At 40.6% G+C, this 18,076-nt stretch overlaps 2 protein-coding genes across 3 annotated transcripts; both read left to right on the top strand.

Moving 5' to 3' along the window:
• The first annotated feature begins 4,275 nt into the window (after positions 1 to 4,275).
• Positions 4,276 to 7,952, top strand: spra (sepiapterin reductase a). Of its 2 annotated transcripts, none has more exons than XM_029444015.1 (3): positions 4,276 to 4,722; positions 5,588 to 5,878; positions 6,657 to 7,952. In XM_029444015.1, exons 1-3 carry the CDS (start codon positions 4,401 to 4,403, stop codon positions 6,905 to 6,907), a joined length of 864 nt encoding a protein of 287 aa, XP_029299875.1. In that variant the 5' UTR covers positions 4,276 to 4,400; the 3' UTR covers positions 6,908 to 7,952. The 2 variants fall into 2 exon arrangements, with proteins under 2 accessions (XP_029299875.1, XP_029299876.1); XM_029444016.1 differs by having other exon boundaries at positions 4,314 to 4,722; positions 6,717 to 7,952.
• Positions 7,953 to 8,298: 346 nt separating this feature from the next.
• smyd1a (SET and MYND domain containing 1a) lies at positions 8,299 to 15,898 on the top strand. Its single transcript, XM_029444202.1, has 10 exons — positions 8,299 to 8,571; positions 10,777 to 10,953; positions 12,874 to 13,087; positions 13,190 to 13,320; positions 13,498 to 13,536; positions 14,451 to 14,646; positions 14,756 to 14,848; positions 14,961 to 15,124; positions 15,473 to 15,641; positions 15,791 to 15,898. Exons 1-10 carry the CDS (start codon positions 8,435 to 8,437, stop codon positions 15,890 to 15,892), a joined length of 1,422 nt encoding a protein of 473 aa, XP_029300062.1. The 5' UTR covers positions 8,299 to 8,434; the 3' UTR covers positions 15,893 to 15,898.
• Positions 15,899 to 18,076: the final 2,178 nt, after the last annotated feature.

Raw genomic sequence — 18,076 nt, 5'->3', positions numbered from 1 at the left:
ATCTTCCCTTTTGTATTGAATATTTTTTTGCAATGAGTTTTAACATAGAAACATAATTAGGTTTCCCAAATTAATCATTTCAATTAGAATACCCTTCCCAGAAATTACTGAGCTAACTGGGGTAATAAGAAAAAACCTTTCCCTCCTTTAACTAGGATGGACCAAATATGAATGTCTTTCAAATCCTTCCCACATGAAGACAGGCCCTTCTCACACTGAAGGAAGTATAGCGTTTAATAAAAAACAAGCCTGTATGTTCTAAAGCTGTAAGATTGTCACTCCAGTGAATCAGGTTTATTTTCTGAAAGGAGGTCTGACCTAGGTCACCATAGAAACATCCATCGAGGCTTCAAACTTCGTGTTAGAATCAATCTGCCAGATTGAAACTGTTTTTTTTTCTGAGTTAGTTAGTTAGAGACTTACTTCTTGGCCGGGGGGAGTGACTTCCTGGATTGCAAGGCAACCACTGCATCTGGCCAAGAAGAAGTCCACTACATAATCCTCCATAAAATCAGAACTTATCTTTTTTTTAACAAATTAAACAAACAAATATAACATGTGCATCAGTAAGCCGGGCTAGCTGTTTCACCCTGTTTACAGTCTTTATGCTAAGCTAAGCTAATAGCTAGCTGGCTCCAGATCCATCTACTCATCTAATGAATGAGCATATTTCGTTAAAATGTGTTTGTACAATGATACAGTAAATCAGAAATAATAGTCTTTGGGGTTTAGTCTCATGCTAAATGTCCAAACATTAGAGCGGTATCCTGTCATCATTCTCACTTGGAGAGCTTTTAACCAAATTTCCCAAACTGTCCAACATATCATGTTATGGCCGGGTTATACTGGAGAGAAGTGGTTAGTTGGGGAGTGCCTTGGTAGCTAAGTGGTTACAGTGCATACCAAGCCTTGGGGCCTTTTTTGCATGGCATAACCAAACTTTCAAATTCTACATTTAATTAGCAACATAATTTGGACTTTGAAAACAACTTTAACCTTGTAAATCTTCCACATTTACCTCGTTTCAGTTACTACACTGAAAAAATAATAATAACGCTGCCCTCAAATATAGCTGGAGTTACCCATGTAACATTTTTTCCCACTTATTTGCACTTCTATTCTCTTTGTTCATTCTGGGGTGTAGGGACCGTCTGCGTACCACAACCAATGTTTTGGGGGATTCGATCGGAGCAGGCATTGTGGAGTTCCTGTCTCGACATGAGCTCCGCAGCAAAGACGTGGAGATGGGAAACTCAGTGATGGAGGAGAAGGAGAGGAAGAAACCCTACAAGCTCATCTCCCAGGATAGTGATTTTGAAAATGACAAATGTGCTCACAGTGAATCAAACATGTAGTTCAACTCTTAACATCCGCAACATCTGTTGACATGGTTCTGTTTGGGAGAGCAGATCCTGATTGATTGATGTTGTTTTACTATCATTGTTTCACACTTTTTTCATTTGTTAACATTCCTTCATTATCATGTCCCATGTTAATTTCTTGCATTCATCCTTCATTCAAAATTACAACTATGACTATCCTTGGATGTCATTTGTTTCAAATAGGACTGGTAGTGTCTGTTTTGTATGTTTACTACTTTAATGAATATTTTAACTTCATATAACCCTCATGTAGCGGTTGAGGAGAAAGTAAGTTTAGATACGTGTTCTGTGAAGGATTTAAGCATTTTGTCACCAGGACATAGCTCAAAGTAAAGATGTATCTATATTGTCCCAACATAAGCTGGTTAATATTGTGGTTATTATTACAGGTTATATCAAGAGTTTTATGATTTTTATGTTTCAGAGGTACAGGCTCCCAGATTCCTTTTCAGACTCCTAGATTGCAAATGTGTGTGTGCATGTGTGTGTGGGTGTGTGTGAGTGCGTGTGTGTGTGAGTGCGTGCGTGTGTGTGTGTGTTGTGTGTGTGTGTGTGTGTGAGTGCGTGCGTGCGTGTGTGTGAGTGCGTGTGTGTGTGTGTGTATGTGTGTGAGTGCGTGCATGCGTGTGTGTGTGTGTGTGTGTGTGTGTGAGAGAGTGCGTGTGTGTGTGTGTGTGTGTGTGTGTGTGTGTGTGTGTGTGTGTGTGTGTGCACATTCACATTTTGACTGACTTGCTGAACTTTTTTACCAACATTGCTCATTTTCTGTAGATATGAGAATGAACATGTTGGTGGATTTATGCTTAATAAAGCCTCTGATTTCAATATGAATGTGTGAAACAGAAATTCAAGTCTTCACTGAAATTCAACAACTTTTTGTGAAAACAGTTGTGTTAGTTTTTGTTTGTTATAACTTGAGCGAAATAAACAGAAAAACCCTTTCCTGCCTGTCTCCATTTTATTTAAACTGTCAGGGATCAGTTCATCAGGTTAAATAAACAAACACTCAGAATGCACATTTTTAGTTTTAATCACTTTCTTTTACTGAAAATAGTATCATATCAGGCCTATTCTATATGCTCTATGGATGCAGTGGTTTTCAAAAAGTTAATATTATTCTTGCCTTGCTAGCTAAGGCAAAAAAATACGGTAAAAGTTGTTTTAGAAAAAAATGAAATTGTACATTTTATAAGCTGTTTTTAAAGTTCCTTCAGTAGGACCCAATGGGCTTGAAGCTGAGCGCCACAGACAGGGTGGAGAAGTATTGAGAGCTACTACAGTAAACATGTATAAGTGGATTATAAGTATTCCTCTGTACTGAGAATATATTGACCAAAGAATTATAAACAATAACTTTTGTCGGAATGTAAATTTAAACTATAAAGCCAGTAATCGATATATTACCAGCAAGTGAAAGGACTACATGTGTGAACTGTACCGCTTGCAATAAAGAACTATAAACGGACTGCACACTATCTGCTCAGCACCAATCAGCTGTCAGCTGGTGAACATAATGAAGCATTTAGCAGCTAAAGAGCCAGGGATTTTGCACCGGAGTGGAGGCCAAAACAGAGCTAAAAGGAGAGTGAATATGGAACTCATTCCTCTGGACACAAGCACTCCAGTGGGCTGTTGCTCTGTAACCCCTGGGTGTGTGAATTGGCTGTTTACTAATGTTAGCCGTTACAGCTACAAGGCGATGTTTGACAGCTTGTTGTGGAGTCTGACAAGATGTGTCTTGGGGAGAATTAGGAAACAGCATTGTTTTCACCCTAGTCTGTTTAAAATAACAGTTTGGAGGTATTTCCAGACCTATTTGTGCCACTTCACTATAGTATGTTATCATGCATACACAAGGTCAACTTCGAAATGTTTAATGTCATTTGGACAACATTTAAATGTTGATTATAAGGACCCTGACAGTCCTTGACCAACACTGAATCTCACAGATTATTGTCATATCTACATGAAATACATAACACTATTATTTTAAGAAAAGAGAAAAAGCACAGCATTCGGTCTGAGTGCAATGATTCTCTTTAGCGTGTTGTGATAATTATTTTTAACTGGAGACAAGTTTAGTATTAGATTGACTAAATACTAAGTTTACTTGTTCATTTGGAATACAAGAGTAGCCACAATTAACTGACTAATGTCTGTAGTGTCACCTCATTGATCCCAGAAGAGACACAGGATCAGCTGCTGATGAGGCATGTGTGTGTACAACTACACAAACAGCTAACGTTGCATTAGTAAGATCTGCAATTAATTATTGGAGCACACTAAAAGATTGGGCAGGCACACTAATGTAGTACCGTTTACCATTTTGGGGTTATTTTAATTCTGGTATTCTGATAATTCTATCTATCTATCTATCTATCTATCTATCTATCTATCTATCTATCTATCTATCTATCTATCTATCTATTTATCTATCTATCTATCTATCTATCTATCTATCTATCTATCTATCTATCTATCTATCTATAAATAAATAAATAAATAATTACAGTTATGAAAATATCCATACTTTTTAGTTAAGGTGGACCACACAGTAACTGACTGTTAAAGAGATAGATAGATAGATAGATAGATAGATAGATAGATAGATAGATAGATAGATAGATAGATAGATAGATAGATAGATAGATAGATAGATAGACAGACAGACAGACAGATAGATAGATAGATAGATAGATAGATAGATAGATAGATAGATAGATAGATAGATAGATAGATAGACAGACAGACAGACAGATAGATAGATAGATAGATAGATAGATAGATAGATAGATAGATAGATAGATAGATAGATAGATATGCGCTTTTCAGAATACCAGAATATAGTCCCCGATATATCATGAAATGTGTGTTCTTCATGTGTTCATGTGTGTACATTAGCGTGAAACCGGGAGATGGCGACAGGGCAACAAATGGATTTACACCGCTCGTATAATCCCAGAAGAAGAACACTCCGCAGACACTTAGGCTGCCGGCTTCCTCTTCTGTTTCAGAACCATGTCGTCCACTCAGTGTACAGACCTTGGCCGGGCGCTTTGCATTATCACCGGGGCCTCCAGAGGCTTTGGCCGGACTATAGCGAGGGAGATGTCTGGGTTGGTGAAGCCTGGTTCGGCGCTCGTCCTGACGGCCCGCTCCGGTGATGACCTGCGGTCTCTGGAGGCGGAGCTGGCCGAGTCTGAGGCAGGCAGAGCGGGGCTGGTGGTGGAGTGTGTGGTGGCAGACCTGGGTCAGATGGAAGGATTGGGGAGCGTTGTCAGAGCATCGAAAGAAGCTTTCTCTGAGGACATAGATCACGTGATACTGGTCAACAACGCTGGTAAGAGGAAATCTGTAGGGCTAATTACAATACATTATTAGTGACCTCAAACTACAAACAAATGCTACGTACTCAACACGTCAATGCAAAAGAACATTTACTTACAGTAAAGTAGGCTATGCATATGTTTTACTTGTAATGCATAACTTGGGGCAACAAACGTTCCTCATTTATCGAGAGAGAGAGAGAGAGAGAGAGAGAGAGAGATTGAGAGAGAGACACAGAGACAGAGAGAGAGACAGAGAGAGAGACTGAGAGAGAGAGAGAGAGACAGAGACAGAGACAGAGAGAGAGACAGAGAGAGAGACAGAGAGAGAGAGAGACAGAGAGATAGAGAGAGACAGACAGAGACACAGAGAGAGAGAGACAGAGAGAGGGATTGAGAGAGAGACACAGAGACAGAGACAGAGAGAGAGACAGAGAGAGAGAGGGGGATTGAGAGGGATTGAGAGAGAGAGAGAGAGAGAGAGAGAGAGAGAGAGAGAGAGAGAGAGAGAGAGAGAGACACACACACAGAGAGACAGAGAGAGAGGGATGTTTCACATTTTACATTTGTATTATTATTATTATTATCAATATTAATATTATTATCGTTATCATTATTATTATTATTATTATTATTATTATTATTATTATTATTATTATTATTATTATCATCATCTTATTTGCTCAGGTGCCTGTCTCATGAGAGTCTCTGAGCAGAGCTATTCGGGGACCCCAAGCAGGATTTGAGTGAAACTTTCTTTTCATTTTGTCATCTTGTTGCTCTGGAGAATATTTGTATAACACTAGTTGATGGAGACACTCATTGGGCCTCTGCATGAGGATGGACACACACTAGCAATACCTCCTTCCCTCTTCCCAGCCTCTCTGGGTGATGTTTCCCGTGATGCCAAGAGCTTCACCGACATGGCGGAGGTGGACTCGTACTTGTCTCTCAATGTCAGCTCCTCCCTGTGCCTCACCGCCAGCATCCTGCAGGCTTTTCCACAGCTTCCAGGTCTGCGGCGCTCTGTGATCAACATCACCTCGCTGTGCGCCCTGCAGCCTTTTCGTTCTTGGGTGCTGTACTGCACCGGCAAGGCTGCTCGAGAGATGATGTTCAGGGTGCTGGCAGAAGAGGAGCCGGACCTGCGGGTGCTCAGCTACTCTCCAGGTGAGGAACTGCCTGTTTGAGTTCCTTACATTCAAGGCCAACCAGTCAGCCGGAGACTGAATCTGAGTGGAAGGAATGAATGAGAGCAGTGCAGTAATGCCAGGTTTATATATATATATATATAGCGTTATTTCTTTTACTACATCTTAAAGTTGCCTTTACCTTTTTTTAAATTAAAACATACAAGCTGCTGCTGCAACGCAGGGATCTAACTGGAAACACTATTTCAAACACTCTCAGAGGTTGGGAAAATATGGAGGACATAAAGAATAATGCAAGAGGTAACAAATCAATTTATTAATTACATAATAATGAGGGGTTGATAAGAACTAAATTATATTATAATAAACATTTTATATTAAAACCAATTCAGTAATATGTATTAAATTGAAAATGTGAGGATTAATAAATCTCTTTAAGAATGAATGCATAATAAAAATAGATATTTATTAGAGCAATGAAAGGATTAATAATTAATAAATAATAAATAAAGTCTCTTGATTTACAGACAAATAGTTTGTAATACATTTTAAAATGATAATAGTAAAAACTAATTAATAATAATTCATCATAATCATCTTAATAAAAGAGCAGGATGAAATAATATGATAAGCTGAGTTTAAACCCTTTATTTTAGTCTTGGTCTTGGTAATATTTTGTCTGTATTAATTCATGTGATAATTTATTTTGTCTTTTTCTTTTCTTTTTTTTTTGCCCCTTTTGTGTCTCTATAAATGGGAATACTTTGATTCATTTATGAGTTTTCAATACTCTACAGACAAATGTTTGTACTGTCCAGTCCAACCCGTGCTCACCATTGGTCACTGTATTGTACCAGGGCCTCTGGACACGGACATGCAGAAGGTGGCCAGATCCAGAACAGCTGATCCCAGCATAAGGAAGTCTTTTTCTGACATGTTCGCTCAGGGCCAGCTGCTCACCTGTGAGGCGTCCTGTGCCAAGCTGATGAAGCTGCTCCTAGAAGACAGCTACACATCAGGAGCTCACGTCGACGTCTATGACCTCTAGACACAGCATGAGCACTTACAGCTATTTAGCATTGGGCCAGATTATTTCTATGTGTGCCTTGATTTTAATTGAAGCTATTAATGTATACCTACCACTTATACTACAATTATAATTGGGAAAGTTAATAGGTGACTCATATTTCCCTGTCAATCTTAACTCTGTATGTTGTAGCCTATTGTTAAACTGACTACATGACAGCCTGATGTTATCAAATTTACATTCCAAACGCTCCAGAGCAGAAGTGCACTCACCAGCGAAGCTGCAGCAGAGATAGAGAACATTTAGAAGTGTTTTAAAGGAGCAGTGTGCAGGATGTAGTTACAACCAGCTTAACGTCGTTATTGACCTGAACTGTGAAACTATCTGTTGTTATTTGGTGGATTACATGTCAATGTCTATTTCTTTGGAGCAGATGGCTCAGAACTACACATTGAACCTTTAATGTTGCTGTGATGCTTACAAATATGGACCTGTTCCACATGTTCAAAATATTTTTCACACATTCCTCAATGTATGACTTACTATTTTTATATAAATATAGATGGAAAATTGTTGCTTTATAAATGCTCACCTTTGCCTGTTATCAAAATGATTTGTGTAAACTTAAAATTGTATATTACAGAAATGCAATACTGAGCTTATTTTTTATCATTTGTATTATATTATTTGTGGGTTTTTTTGTCCTTTTGTTTTCATTGAAGGCCCCGATAAGAATCTGACAATCTTACCTACAAAAATATCACAGTACATATACACATTATATGGGGGAGGCATGAACATCCATGTACCTCATTCTACCCAACAGTTCTGACATTCCACAGGATCTGTAACTGTACCAAAGATTAGAATGACCGATCATGATGATGTCTGACCACAATAGCATCTTTCAGGCAAACACATTGGCAAATCCAAAAAAGTGTTACTCTGTGTCTGCTGTATCTAGGCAACTCTGTCCGGTACCATATCAACGTCATGCAATGATAGTAATGTATACAGCTTGTTCTGCTATATTCAAGTGACCAACAATAAAAAATCAATTAATGTGGCTTTGAGGTTTTCTGGGTGGGTGAAAGTGATAGAATGTGACCACCTCCACTGTGCTGTGCAAAGGTTTCATTAAAATAAAGATACAGCAAAGAGGCTTCCACTGAATGTGAGCGGCTCTGTGTCCTGTCATGTGCCTCTGACAGACAGTCACAGCTGCACCGGACCAAAATACCACAGGAGGAACCAACCCAAACAAGGGGACGACACCCCGAGACTACCTCTACCTCTGCCATCTCCTCCAGCCCCTCTAATTTCCCTCTGCTCACCCCCCACTCTGAGGAGATGGTACAAGCCCGAGAGGGGGCAAATGTATTTTCGGCTGGAGCAGGGGTCGGGCTAAGGAGAGGGGGCAAGTGCTCCTTAGAATTTCATGAGAACTCTCCCCTCCCTGCAGCTTGTTTAGACCCTTATCCCTCGGTCAGTCCCAACCGCAGCAGCTTCTTCCCTCCTCTGTCTGCTCTGTTTTGTTTAGCCACTACAATGACTGTGGGGAACATGGACAGTGCTGAGCTGTTTGATGCTGGGAAGAAAGGTCGAGGCCTGAGGGCCACCAAAGAGCTCTACGCTGGGGACGTGGTCTTCTCTGAGCCCAGTTTCTCTGCTGTGGTCTTTGACAGGTACGAGGTGGTTGTAGTTTTTAGAACTCATGGAAAGGTAGGAGGACTGATATTTTCTTAGTGAGCATGTCTTTGCAGATCTGGCTGAAATACTGCAGGTGTGGTGTGGACAGTAGATTAGGCTTCTCTGAGCTGTATGACCTCATTTCTACATGCCCAAATTGTCATGACACCAGCAGTGAGAAAGCTGCCAAGGTGTCATGTGAGCTTGAGCATGTCATACTTTTGGATTCAGTTTTCAAGAGCAAGGAGGCTCTCCCACAAATGGATTATGGATATTTTCTTCTCTCTACATGCAGTAGATTAGTCTGTAAGTGCTCTGAGACATTGGCCATATCTCCATTCTTTAGACATACATGCTGCACTTGGAATATGGTGTTACAGCTACAATCATATCAGCAATATTAACAGGCACAAACAAACGCGATGGGTTAAGGTACCAATTTAATTTGAACATTTGCGACAGGAGAAAGTGAGGGGTCAGAAGAATGCCTGCGATATATGTATTCTAGGTCTCATTCTTTACTGGATTGTTTTTGTTTGCCTTTTGTTTTATGTCTCCTCATCAATAGTCACTCACAATTCTTTCTCCCACACACCTTTTATCCTCTGTGTGTTAGTGCCCTGTCCAAAGTTCAACAGACTCCTCTAAAGCTCACTACTTAACACGTTGATTGATTGTTTAACAGTATTCAAACAGAAAAGTAAAAATGTCCAGTTATAGTCAGGTTCCTTTAACTGCAGGAAATCTAAGCACATCCAGCAACAATACATAGCAAAGAAAATAAAAGTAAAAAAATAAAGTGTGTGCATATTTAAAATGGTTTCAACTTCAAACAAATGAGAACATCTTGAGTATGCACACACTAGTTAATTATGTATATACATATATATATATATATATATATATATATATATATATATATACATTTACATTTAGTTTGACTTTGAGTTTGTTTGAGTATCATGCATGTCATGATGCATTTCCTTTTCAAAGCTGGAGCAAGTAATGTGAGTAATGCAGCTGCAGGTTTTGCATTCTGCAATATAGACAGTGCACACAGTGTTCTGGACTTTTCTGTAAATAGTAGGTGGGTTCTAAAGATGAGTGCAGCCTGGTTTGCCTATGTGCTGCACTGCACAGACACAGATCTGGCAGTGCAGTGTTTGAGCCAAATAATAGCTAGTAGCTGCAGCACGTACTGAGGCTGTCCAACACAGAGGCACGCGCTAACTGATCTGCTTACTGTAAGAAAAGAGCTGTCCAAAACTACAGTGTGATAAAGAGTTACTGAGAGCCAGTGTGTGTGTGTGTGTGTGTGTGTGTGTGTGTGTGTGTGTGTGTGTGTGTGTGTGTGTGTGTGTGTGTGTGTGTATGTGTGTAGCTTCACAGGGCTTCACTGCGTTCCAACAATCATCAGAAGTATTAACAAGTCTGTCCCTTTGGACTCTGTAGAATAAGCTGTGTACACACACAGACACATGCTGCTGTTCACGCACACACAGCAAGCTTCTGTACAAGCTAAACTGTTGAAAACTGAGGATAGAAACATTCTGTGTATTTATATACGAGGTATTGTGCATGTGTTTATGTGTCTGATTCATGCATACTGTATATTTATCAATATAACCTAAATATATAGCATATAGTTCTAGTATGCATATGAATGAGTGAATATAATTTTTACTATTGCAGCATACATACAACTTGCACAACTTTCACAATCAAATCTTCAGTAGATTAGATGCTAAATAGTCTTTTTAAATAGTTTATCCTTTAAAAAATCCCAGGCTTTTGATAAAAAGATGGCAAACTTTAACAAATAAAAATTTAACAACAATTCTAAAATACATGTCAGGGTTTAGTCCAGCCATGTCATGTAAAATTAGCTCTTTTAGCTCATCATATATTAACATAATCAAATTCTCAAGTTGAGTAGTGGAGAACTCAAAGTGGTGGTCTAGTGGTCAGGCTTCCAAATCGATCACGGGAAGGTTGTGAGTTTAGCACCAGGGGCTGCCACCGTTGAGCCCCTGAGCAAGAATAACTTCCATCTGTGGAAAATATGTTCTAGTATATTGTTGTTTCTTGGGGAAATAAAAAAAAACACAAGTGTGTATGGTATTATTTTATAAAGAGTGAAGCCCACAACGTTGGATAAACAGCAGAGAATGAGTGTTCTGTTTTTTCTGTTTCCTTCTCAGTTTGGCCACTCAGGTGTGCCACAGCTGTTTCCGACACCAGGACAAACTGCACCGCTGTGCCCAGTGTAAGTTTGCCCATTACTGCGACCGCACCTGCCAGACTGCATGCTGGGATGAACACAAGCAGGAATGTGGAGCCATCAAGAAGATGGGCAAGGCGCCCAGCGAGAATGTTCGGTAAGGAAAACGGAGTCCATACTTTGTGGACCTGAGAGGAAGCTGCAGGAGACAGGAAAGAACTGACTTGTATCCCAGACAGTACCTACGGTTAATCACTCTTTGGGGAATATATTACTGTTAGCAAAGAAATCATATGAACCCCAGGTCCTGTTTTTGTCTCAACTCTGATACTGTATCAAGTCAAGTCAAATTTAAAATAATTTTAAATATCACAAATCACTGATAAGCCTCGTGGGGCTTTATATTCAGTACAGCATATAACACCCTCTGTCCTATGACCTGTCCCGTCCTATGTTGGAACAAATGGAAGGTTAGCCTACACAAGATAACATCATCCAAACTATTACATATATCTTCAAGTGGTGACTTCAGGAGGATGGGACAGTTGCCTGTATAAGTCAGAAGAACAAAAGTCACACTCTCTTTGGTGGAGAATGAAATATCTCAACAACTATCGATGCATTTCATTTACAGTACATTTTGTACAGTCAGACTGCCATGGTGCCCAGAAGATGAAATCTACTGACTTTGGTGATCCCTTGACCTTTCCTGTAGCGCCACCATGAGGAGGACATTTGTGGTTTTGAGTAAAATGTCTAAACAAAACCAACTATTGGATGGATTGCCATAACATTTGATACACACATGTATCTCTCCCTGAATACGTTGTATTTGGGAGCATATTAGCATTTAGCTCAAAGCACCACAGTGCCTCACGGAGCTGCTAGCATGGCTGAAGGGTCTAAAACTGCTTTATCATGATCAGCAGTAAAACCACTCTGCGCTGGCTGTGCCGTTGTTTTCCTATGTGAAGAGATTGACACCGAGCACTGCGCTCAAAGTTCAAATTATTTTAACTTAGACCTTGATTGCAGCTGACTTCTCAAAGCACAACCAATGAGATAACAGCTGTAAGAGTTATACAACCAAGCAGGGGAAGTAACCATAGAAACAAAACTAACTATCTGTCTTTAGCAAGAGGCTCTGTGCTAATTGCTCCGGACAATGACCTGCTCTATTCACAGATGGTTGAGCCCATACAACATTATAGACTTTGTACTAGGGAGCTTGCAGAGTAAAGGCTGTTTGAAGTGAATATGATAAAACTGTTGCCTTGTTTGTTGCCCTAGAATAGAAAATGTGTCAGTATGTTATTTGGACTATTCAAACTTTTTATAGTACTCTGCATTGAAATGATCAGTGTAGAACAGCCCCCCTATGAATATGAAGGACCGGTCTGAGCTTCGGCTGATGTTCAGGTGACACACAGGTTCTTTAAAGGTTCAGTGTGTAAGATCTGCCAGAATTTAAACTTAAACCATTAAAACAATGAACTAACATTATGAACAGAGTGTGAAGAGGTAACAGTGCTGACGTTAAACACGTCTCTGTGTTGTGTTGCAGAGATATCTACTGAAGTTAGCATGCTAACAGCTAGCTGCCCTCCGTCCAGCCTGTAATACCACTTGTTCCTCTAGAGGTGATAGTGAGTCAGTGTAGCTGCAGTCCGCCTCAGTACAGAGGGAGAAGAAGGACAGCTGCTGACTCAGCAGACTCAGGGATTGTCAGCAAACTTTATGTTGTTGCAGTTACACAGGTTAGACCCTGCGCTCCATCAGCCTGCTGTTACTACAGGAGCTGGGAAATTTGCCGGCTAAATCTGAGCCGCCGGACCCGCTGCACGCTCCCCTCCCGGGAAGCAGTACTGTGTCAGAGTGGAGGAGGAAACATTCAATTAAATCTATCTATCTATCAACCAATCAATCAATCAATCAACCAATATCCATTATTAGAGGATGTACACAGATGTTGATTGGCTACAAAGAATTGTGCTTGTTTAGAACAGTATATGATTAAATGGTGGACACGTGAACTTGCTCATTTAGAAAGTGACAGTGATACCTCTCCCTTGCACAGTCTGGCTGCTCGTGTGCTGTGGCGTATACACAAGGACACGGGCATTGTGTCAGACAGTCAGCTGATCTCGGTGGACCAGCTGGAGGACCATGTGGCTGACCTCCCTGAAGAAAGCGTCAAGCAGCTCAAGAAGGACGTGCACACCTTCCTGGAATACTGGTCTTATGGAAGAAAGCAGCACTCCGTCGACGACATCTCACAAATCTTTGGCATTGTAAGAATGAATGAATATTGTTATTTGTAAACTGCACTTGGAAAGACAGCTTCAGAAATAAACTCGGGGACTTTGTCTCTCCCCTCTCTGTCGTCTCTGTAGATCAAGTGTAATGGATTCACACTGAGTGACCAGAGAGGCCTGCAGGCTGTTGGTGTGGGTCTTTTCCCCAACCTTTGTCTGGTCAACCATGACTGTTGGCCCAACTGCACCGTTATCCTCAACCACGGCAAGTAGGTATCCATAGAATAAAATATCCAAGACTATATATTATGTGAGTACAACATTAGGTAAAATAATAAAACTAGATTGTGCGGACCATAATGATTTATTGATGCTTTATGTTATACCAAAGACCAGTGTCACTCTTATGAATGTTTAAATTGATTGACTGTCGTTTTCTGTTGCAGCCAGTCAGCATTAAGTTCTGCTCTCCACTCCCAGAGGAGGTAAGTGTTACAGCTGATCAGCCTCAACCGTTGTCATATGATGTGGCTATAAGTGGCTGAAACATGTGTGTTCTAAATCCATTTCATCTATTGAAAACTAGACCGAATAACAACTCAACGTATTACCTATAGCAGGATTAGTTTCATGACCACTCAATCAACATTTTCAGTAATGTAGCCTGACTTATCAAATTAATTTACTCATCTATTAAGTCACTAATGCGATTAACATATATAATGATTTCAATTAATGTGCATTGTCCCTGATAAATATACAAATAACATAAATAAAGTAATGAATTGAGAAAGTCAGCATAAAATAGTGTATGCATTAAAGGAGCAGTTATTCACTCTTTACCAAAGATTGATATCCCTCAAGTCTGTAAGCTAAATATGAAGCTCGGGTCAGCGGACGTTTAGCCTAGCTTAGCATAAAGACAGGAAACCGGTTTGTATGGTTTCAACTTGTACTGATGTTGTCAGCAGTCTGGAGACGGACCTTCAGTTAGCGGCTGTAGAAGCTGAGTCTAACCTGAGTACCGACAGCAACAGAGCGTTTGTTGATCCGGTGGGGAGTTGTGGTAGTCCGGGGAAACAATAGACACTGCCGGTGTACTCCACAAGAAAGTGCTGCATTAAAAAAATGACACTTTTTTGTCTCATCTTCTTTCGTCAACAATATTGCATGTTGATATAGTCAGTTAGTGTTTAGTGACGTCTGTGCCGTCTCATCAATGTCTCGTCTTAAGAATGGGAAAAACATTTAACAACATATTTCGTCATAGTTTAAGTTAAACATATTAACACTAACTGATACAATATTAGGATCGGTTACATTCAGTGCGGAGGGGGACCATAAACATGCATTATCAGATCCAGAAAACCCGAACCCGTCCTGTCCTCCTCTGTCCCAGGATTGAGCTGCGAGCTGTGAGGAAAATCCCAGAGGGTGAGGAGCTGACCGTCAGCTACGTGGACTTCCTCAGCTTGTCTGCTGACCGTCAGAAGAAGCTGAGGGAGCATTTCCACTTCGAGTGCACCTGCGAACACTGCAGCCAGCACATCAGTGACGACCTGATGACGGCTGCCGCAGAGAGCGAGGGAAACAAAGTTGGGTTTATGTGATAAAAGTCACACAAAATTTCTTTATTTCACTTTTAAGATTATGAGAATTCTGTATATTCCTGTCAGCTGTTGTGTCGTTGTGTCTCCCTCTCAGCCCTCTGCTGATAAGGTGAGAGAGGGGACTGCCCTCACTAAAGAGTGTCTGCAGAAGATTGAGAAGTCCCGTGTTGAGCAGGATTACAACACGGTACAAACACTTCCTTCAGCTTCTCTGCATTTATTTCCCTTTTTATTATCTTTCACATAATATGCTTCCCTCCTCCTCGTCTTTCCCCTGTACTGTGTCTGTCCCCTCTCAGGTGGTGAAGCTGTGTTGTGAGTGTCTGGAGAAGCAGGAGAACGTCTTGGCTGACACTAACCTGTATAAGCTGCGTGTGCTCAGCGTTGCCAGTGAGGTGCTCTCCTACCTGCAGTCCTTCTCTGAGGCTGCAGACTACGCCCAGAGGATGGTGCAGGGATACATGTGAGTGCTGACAGAGCGCTTTGTTCAGGAGGGTTACAGTCCACACAGTCCACATACTGTATATACTGGACTGATCAGGGAAGCAGGGGATGGAGACTGAGGGGAATGGGTTACTGCAGGGCAGGAGGAAGTGGCTGGATCTGCAATGGCAGGAGAGTTAGTACATGATATGTTGATTTGGTGCTCTAGTGAGTATTTGTGGCTCATTGATGAGTTTTTAAAAGTTTATGGACATCAATGGAGCTCTATGGCACAGATAAGACATGTCAGGCTTTGAATACACAAACTACTTGTTAGTAGATACATTCATTGTTGGTTTGGGTGTCTTCATGGGATTTGTTTCTGCAGAAAGCTGTACCATCCCAACAACGCCCAGTTGGGCCTGGCCATCATGCGGGCAGGTGTCACCCACTGGCATGCTGGGCAGATAGAGGAGGGTCACGGCATGATCTGCAAGGCATACGGCATCCTCATGGTCACCCATGGACCCAACCATGCCATCACCAAAGACCTGGAGGTACATTGTTCAGTAGTTTACTTGTATGTGTCTGGCTGAGAAAATGTTGTGTCCACAAAGTGAGTGGTAAAAATGTCAAATATTGAAGCATCATTACATTTTGTTCAGTACACTACACCCAGTAACCTTTGTTTTTGTTCTGCCTTCAGTCTATGCGCATGCAGACTGAGTTGGAGCTGAAGATGTTCAAGCAGAATGAGCATGTGTACCACAGCATGAGGGATGCTGCTCTGAAGGTCAGCAGCTCCTAAACTGAGGAAATATCAAAGCAATCAACAATCACCTCCATCACTGAAAAATGATTACATGCAGATATTTATATATATATATATATATATATATATATATATATATATATATATATATATATATATATATATATATATATATATATATATATATATATATATATATATATACATATATATATATATATAATGTTTGTCCTCTCAAGCTCTGCACCCAGTCCCTGTGCTGAGTCAGCAGTGTGTCTGATGATACACTGTTCTGTTAACATCAACATGTGCAGATGTAACACAACATGTTGCAGGTGCAGTAGCTACAATAAATGTAGAGATAGAACATGTGTTGTGATCACTTACACACAAACAACAAGCTCCTGACAACCAGTCCCCTCCTCCTCCTCCGCACTGGCATATGTATGAAGTAAACTGTTTGATTACATTGTATTTTATTTCCCAACATAATACTGTAATGTAGATTATGTCCAAAGCTTTCTCCACATGCTGTTGCTGTTTATAGACAGAGTCTGAAAAGACAAATGTGAGACACCTGCTGCTGTAAAGACACACAAAAGACCAAAGAGGGAATTTAATCACCTACAGCAGCTGATTGACACTTAAAGCTGCCCGTTTTGTTTTTTTCTAGCCCGTAAAATGTGCTCTTATCAACCCTGTTTTCAGTTACAAAGCTCTGATAAAGCCACAGTACAGCACACACACACAGGGAACACAGTGGAGTCCAAACCACCTGGCTGTGTAAATATATGTCATGTTATTCATACTGCCCCCAAGTGAGCAAAACATTGTTAAATAATTGTAAAAACTAGAAGTTCTAGTTCAGCTAAATGTTAAAAGGGACATGAAAAATGGAACGCTCACTTTATCAGTGCTTGGATACATTTGGGTATCTGCAGTGCCTACAAACCAAATAACAGCCTGGCAACGAGCAAACTGCAAAAAAAAAGGTGTAACAGAAAAATATATTGTTGCTGAAAGAGGGAAGGCTTTGCCTAAAGCACCACTGTTACTATATCAGTTTACTCATCGTGTAGTACTACCCTGTCAACAACAACCGGATCATGTCTTCTGTGGCTCTGGGAGGCATTGAAGCCTAAGAAAATAACCCTGTTATTAGGGTTAGTCACTATTGAGTTGCATTATGGGACATTTGTGATGCAGTGTTGGGAGCTTGGAGCCCATACTAGAGGATATCTCAGCCTGTGCTGATTCAACTGGACTGCCCGTAAGAGCAGGAGGTTGGACGTCTGCTGAGCGTTTGGATGGAGGTTCAGTGTCTCCACTCACTGATGCAGCTTCCAACACAATGAACAGCACAGTAACAAAAATGTTCAGCTTCAAAGCACACAAACATGTTGATGCACACGGAACAGAAGAGAGCAAAGTCCACCCTGAGAAGCTTTGGTTTGAAGGCAGATCTCATCTTGTTTAGTATAACTCTGATATTCTAAACATATCATGCCACTCGATGACCTGAGTTCAGCTTGGAATACGTAAGGGATAATGTGCAGCGAGCCGCTCATTATTGCAAAATGAACCCCAGCGTGTGAGCAGGGTCTTGATTTAATGATGATTATATTGCTTCCGCTAAGAAAAATAGTCAGTTAGATTGTACTGCGTAATAATAATAATAATTATAATACATTTTATTTGGAGGAGCCTTTCAAGACACCCAAGGACACCGTAGCACTGGTTGGAACTGCAGCGGTAGCACCATAACTCTGTAGCCTTCTGAAGATAACAATTCATATCATGTAAACTTTGACAAGTGTCCACATATCCAGCTGATTGCTGTGTGACTGTGTGTGACAAAGTTATTCTGTAAGCAGGGACATTGAACAGATAAAACGTCCCCTTCAGTTTGACTTCCTGTCTGATGGTCTCTGTCGACCAGCTCTTTGTGTCTTCTGATCTCTTGCTTGTTCTGCGCTGTTTTCTTATCTTTTCTTTACTGGGGACAGTTCAGCCATAATGAATCCAAAGTTTCCTGCTCTTCACATATATAAAGATCCATGGTGTTTTCTGATGGAATAACGGAAAACTAATGGCTGTTTTTGTCCACAGCTGACGTTTTTTATTTATCATCAGATACAGTATATCAGGATTGATATGATTGGACGTGGTCCTGTAATCAGAGCGTCCTTAGCAACGCGCAATAGCGTTATTACCTTTACA

Source organism: Cottoperca gobio, chromosome 12 (assembly GCF_900634415.1).
Source record: "Cottoperca gobio chromosome 12, fCotGob3.1, whole genome shotgun sequence".
NCBI lineage: Eukaryota > Metazoa > Chordata > Actinopteri > Perciformes > Bovichtidae > Cottoperca > Cottoperca gobio.
This window is presented reverse-complemented; position numbering and strand designations above follow the sequence as displayed.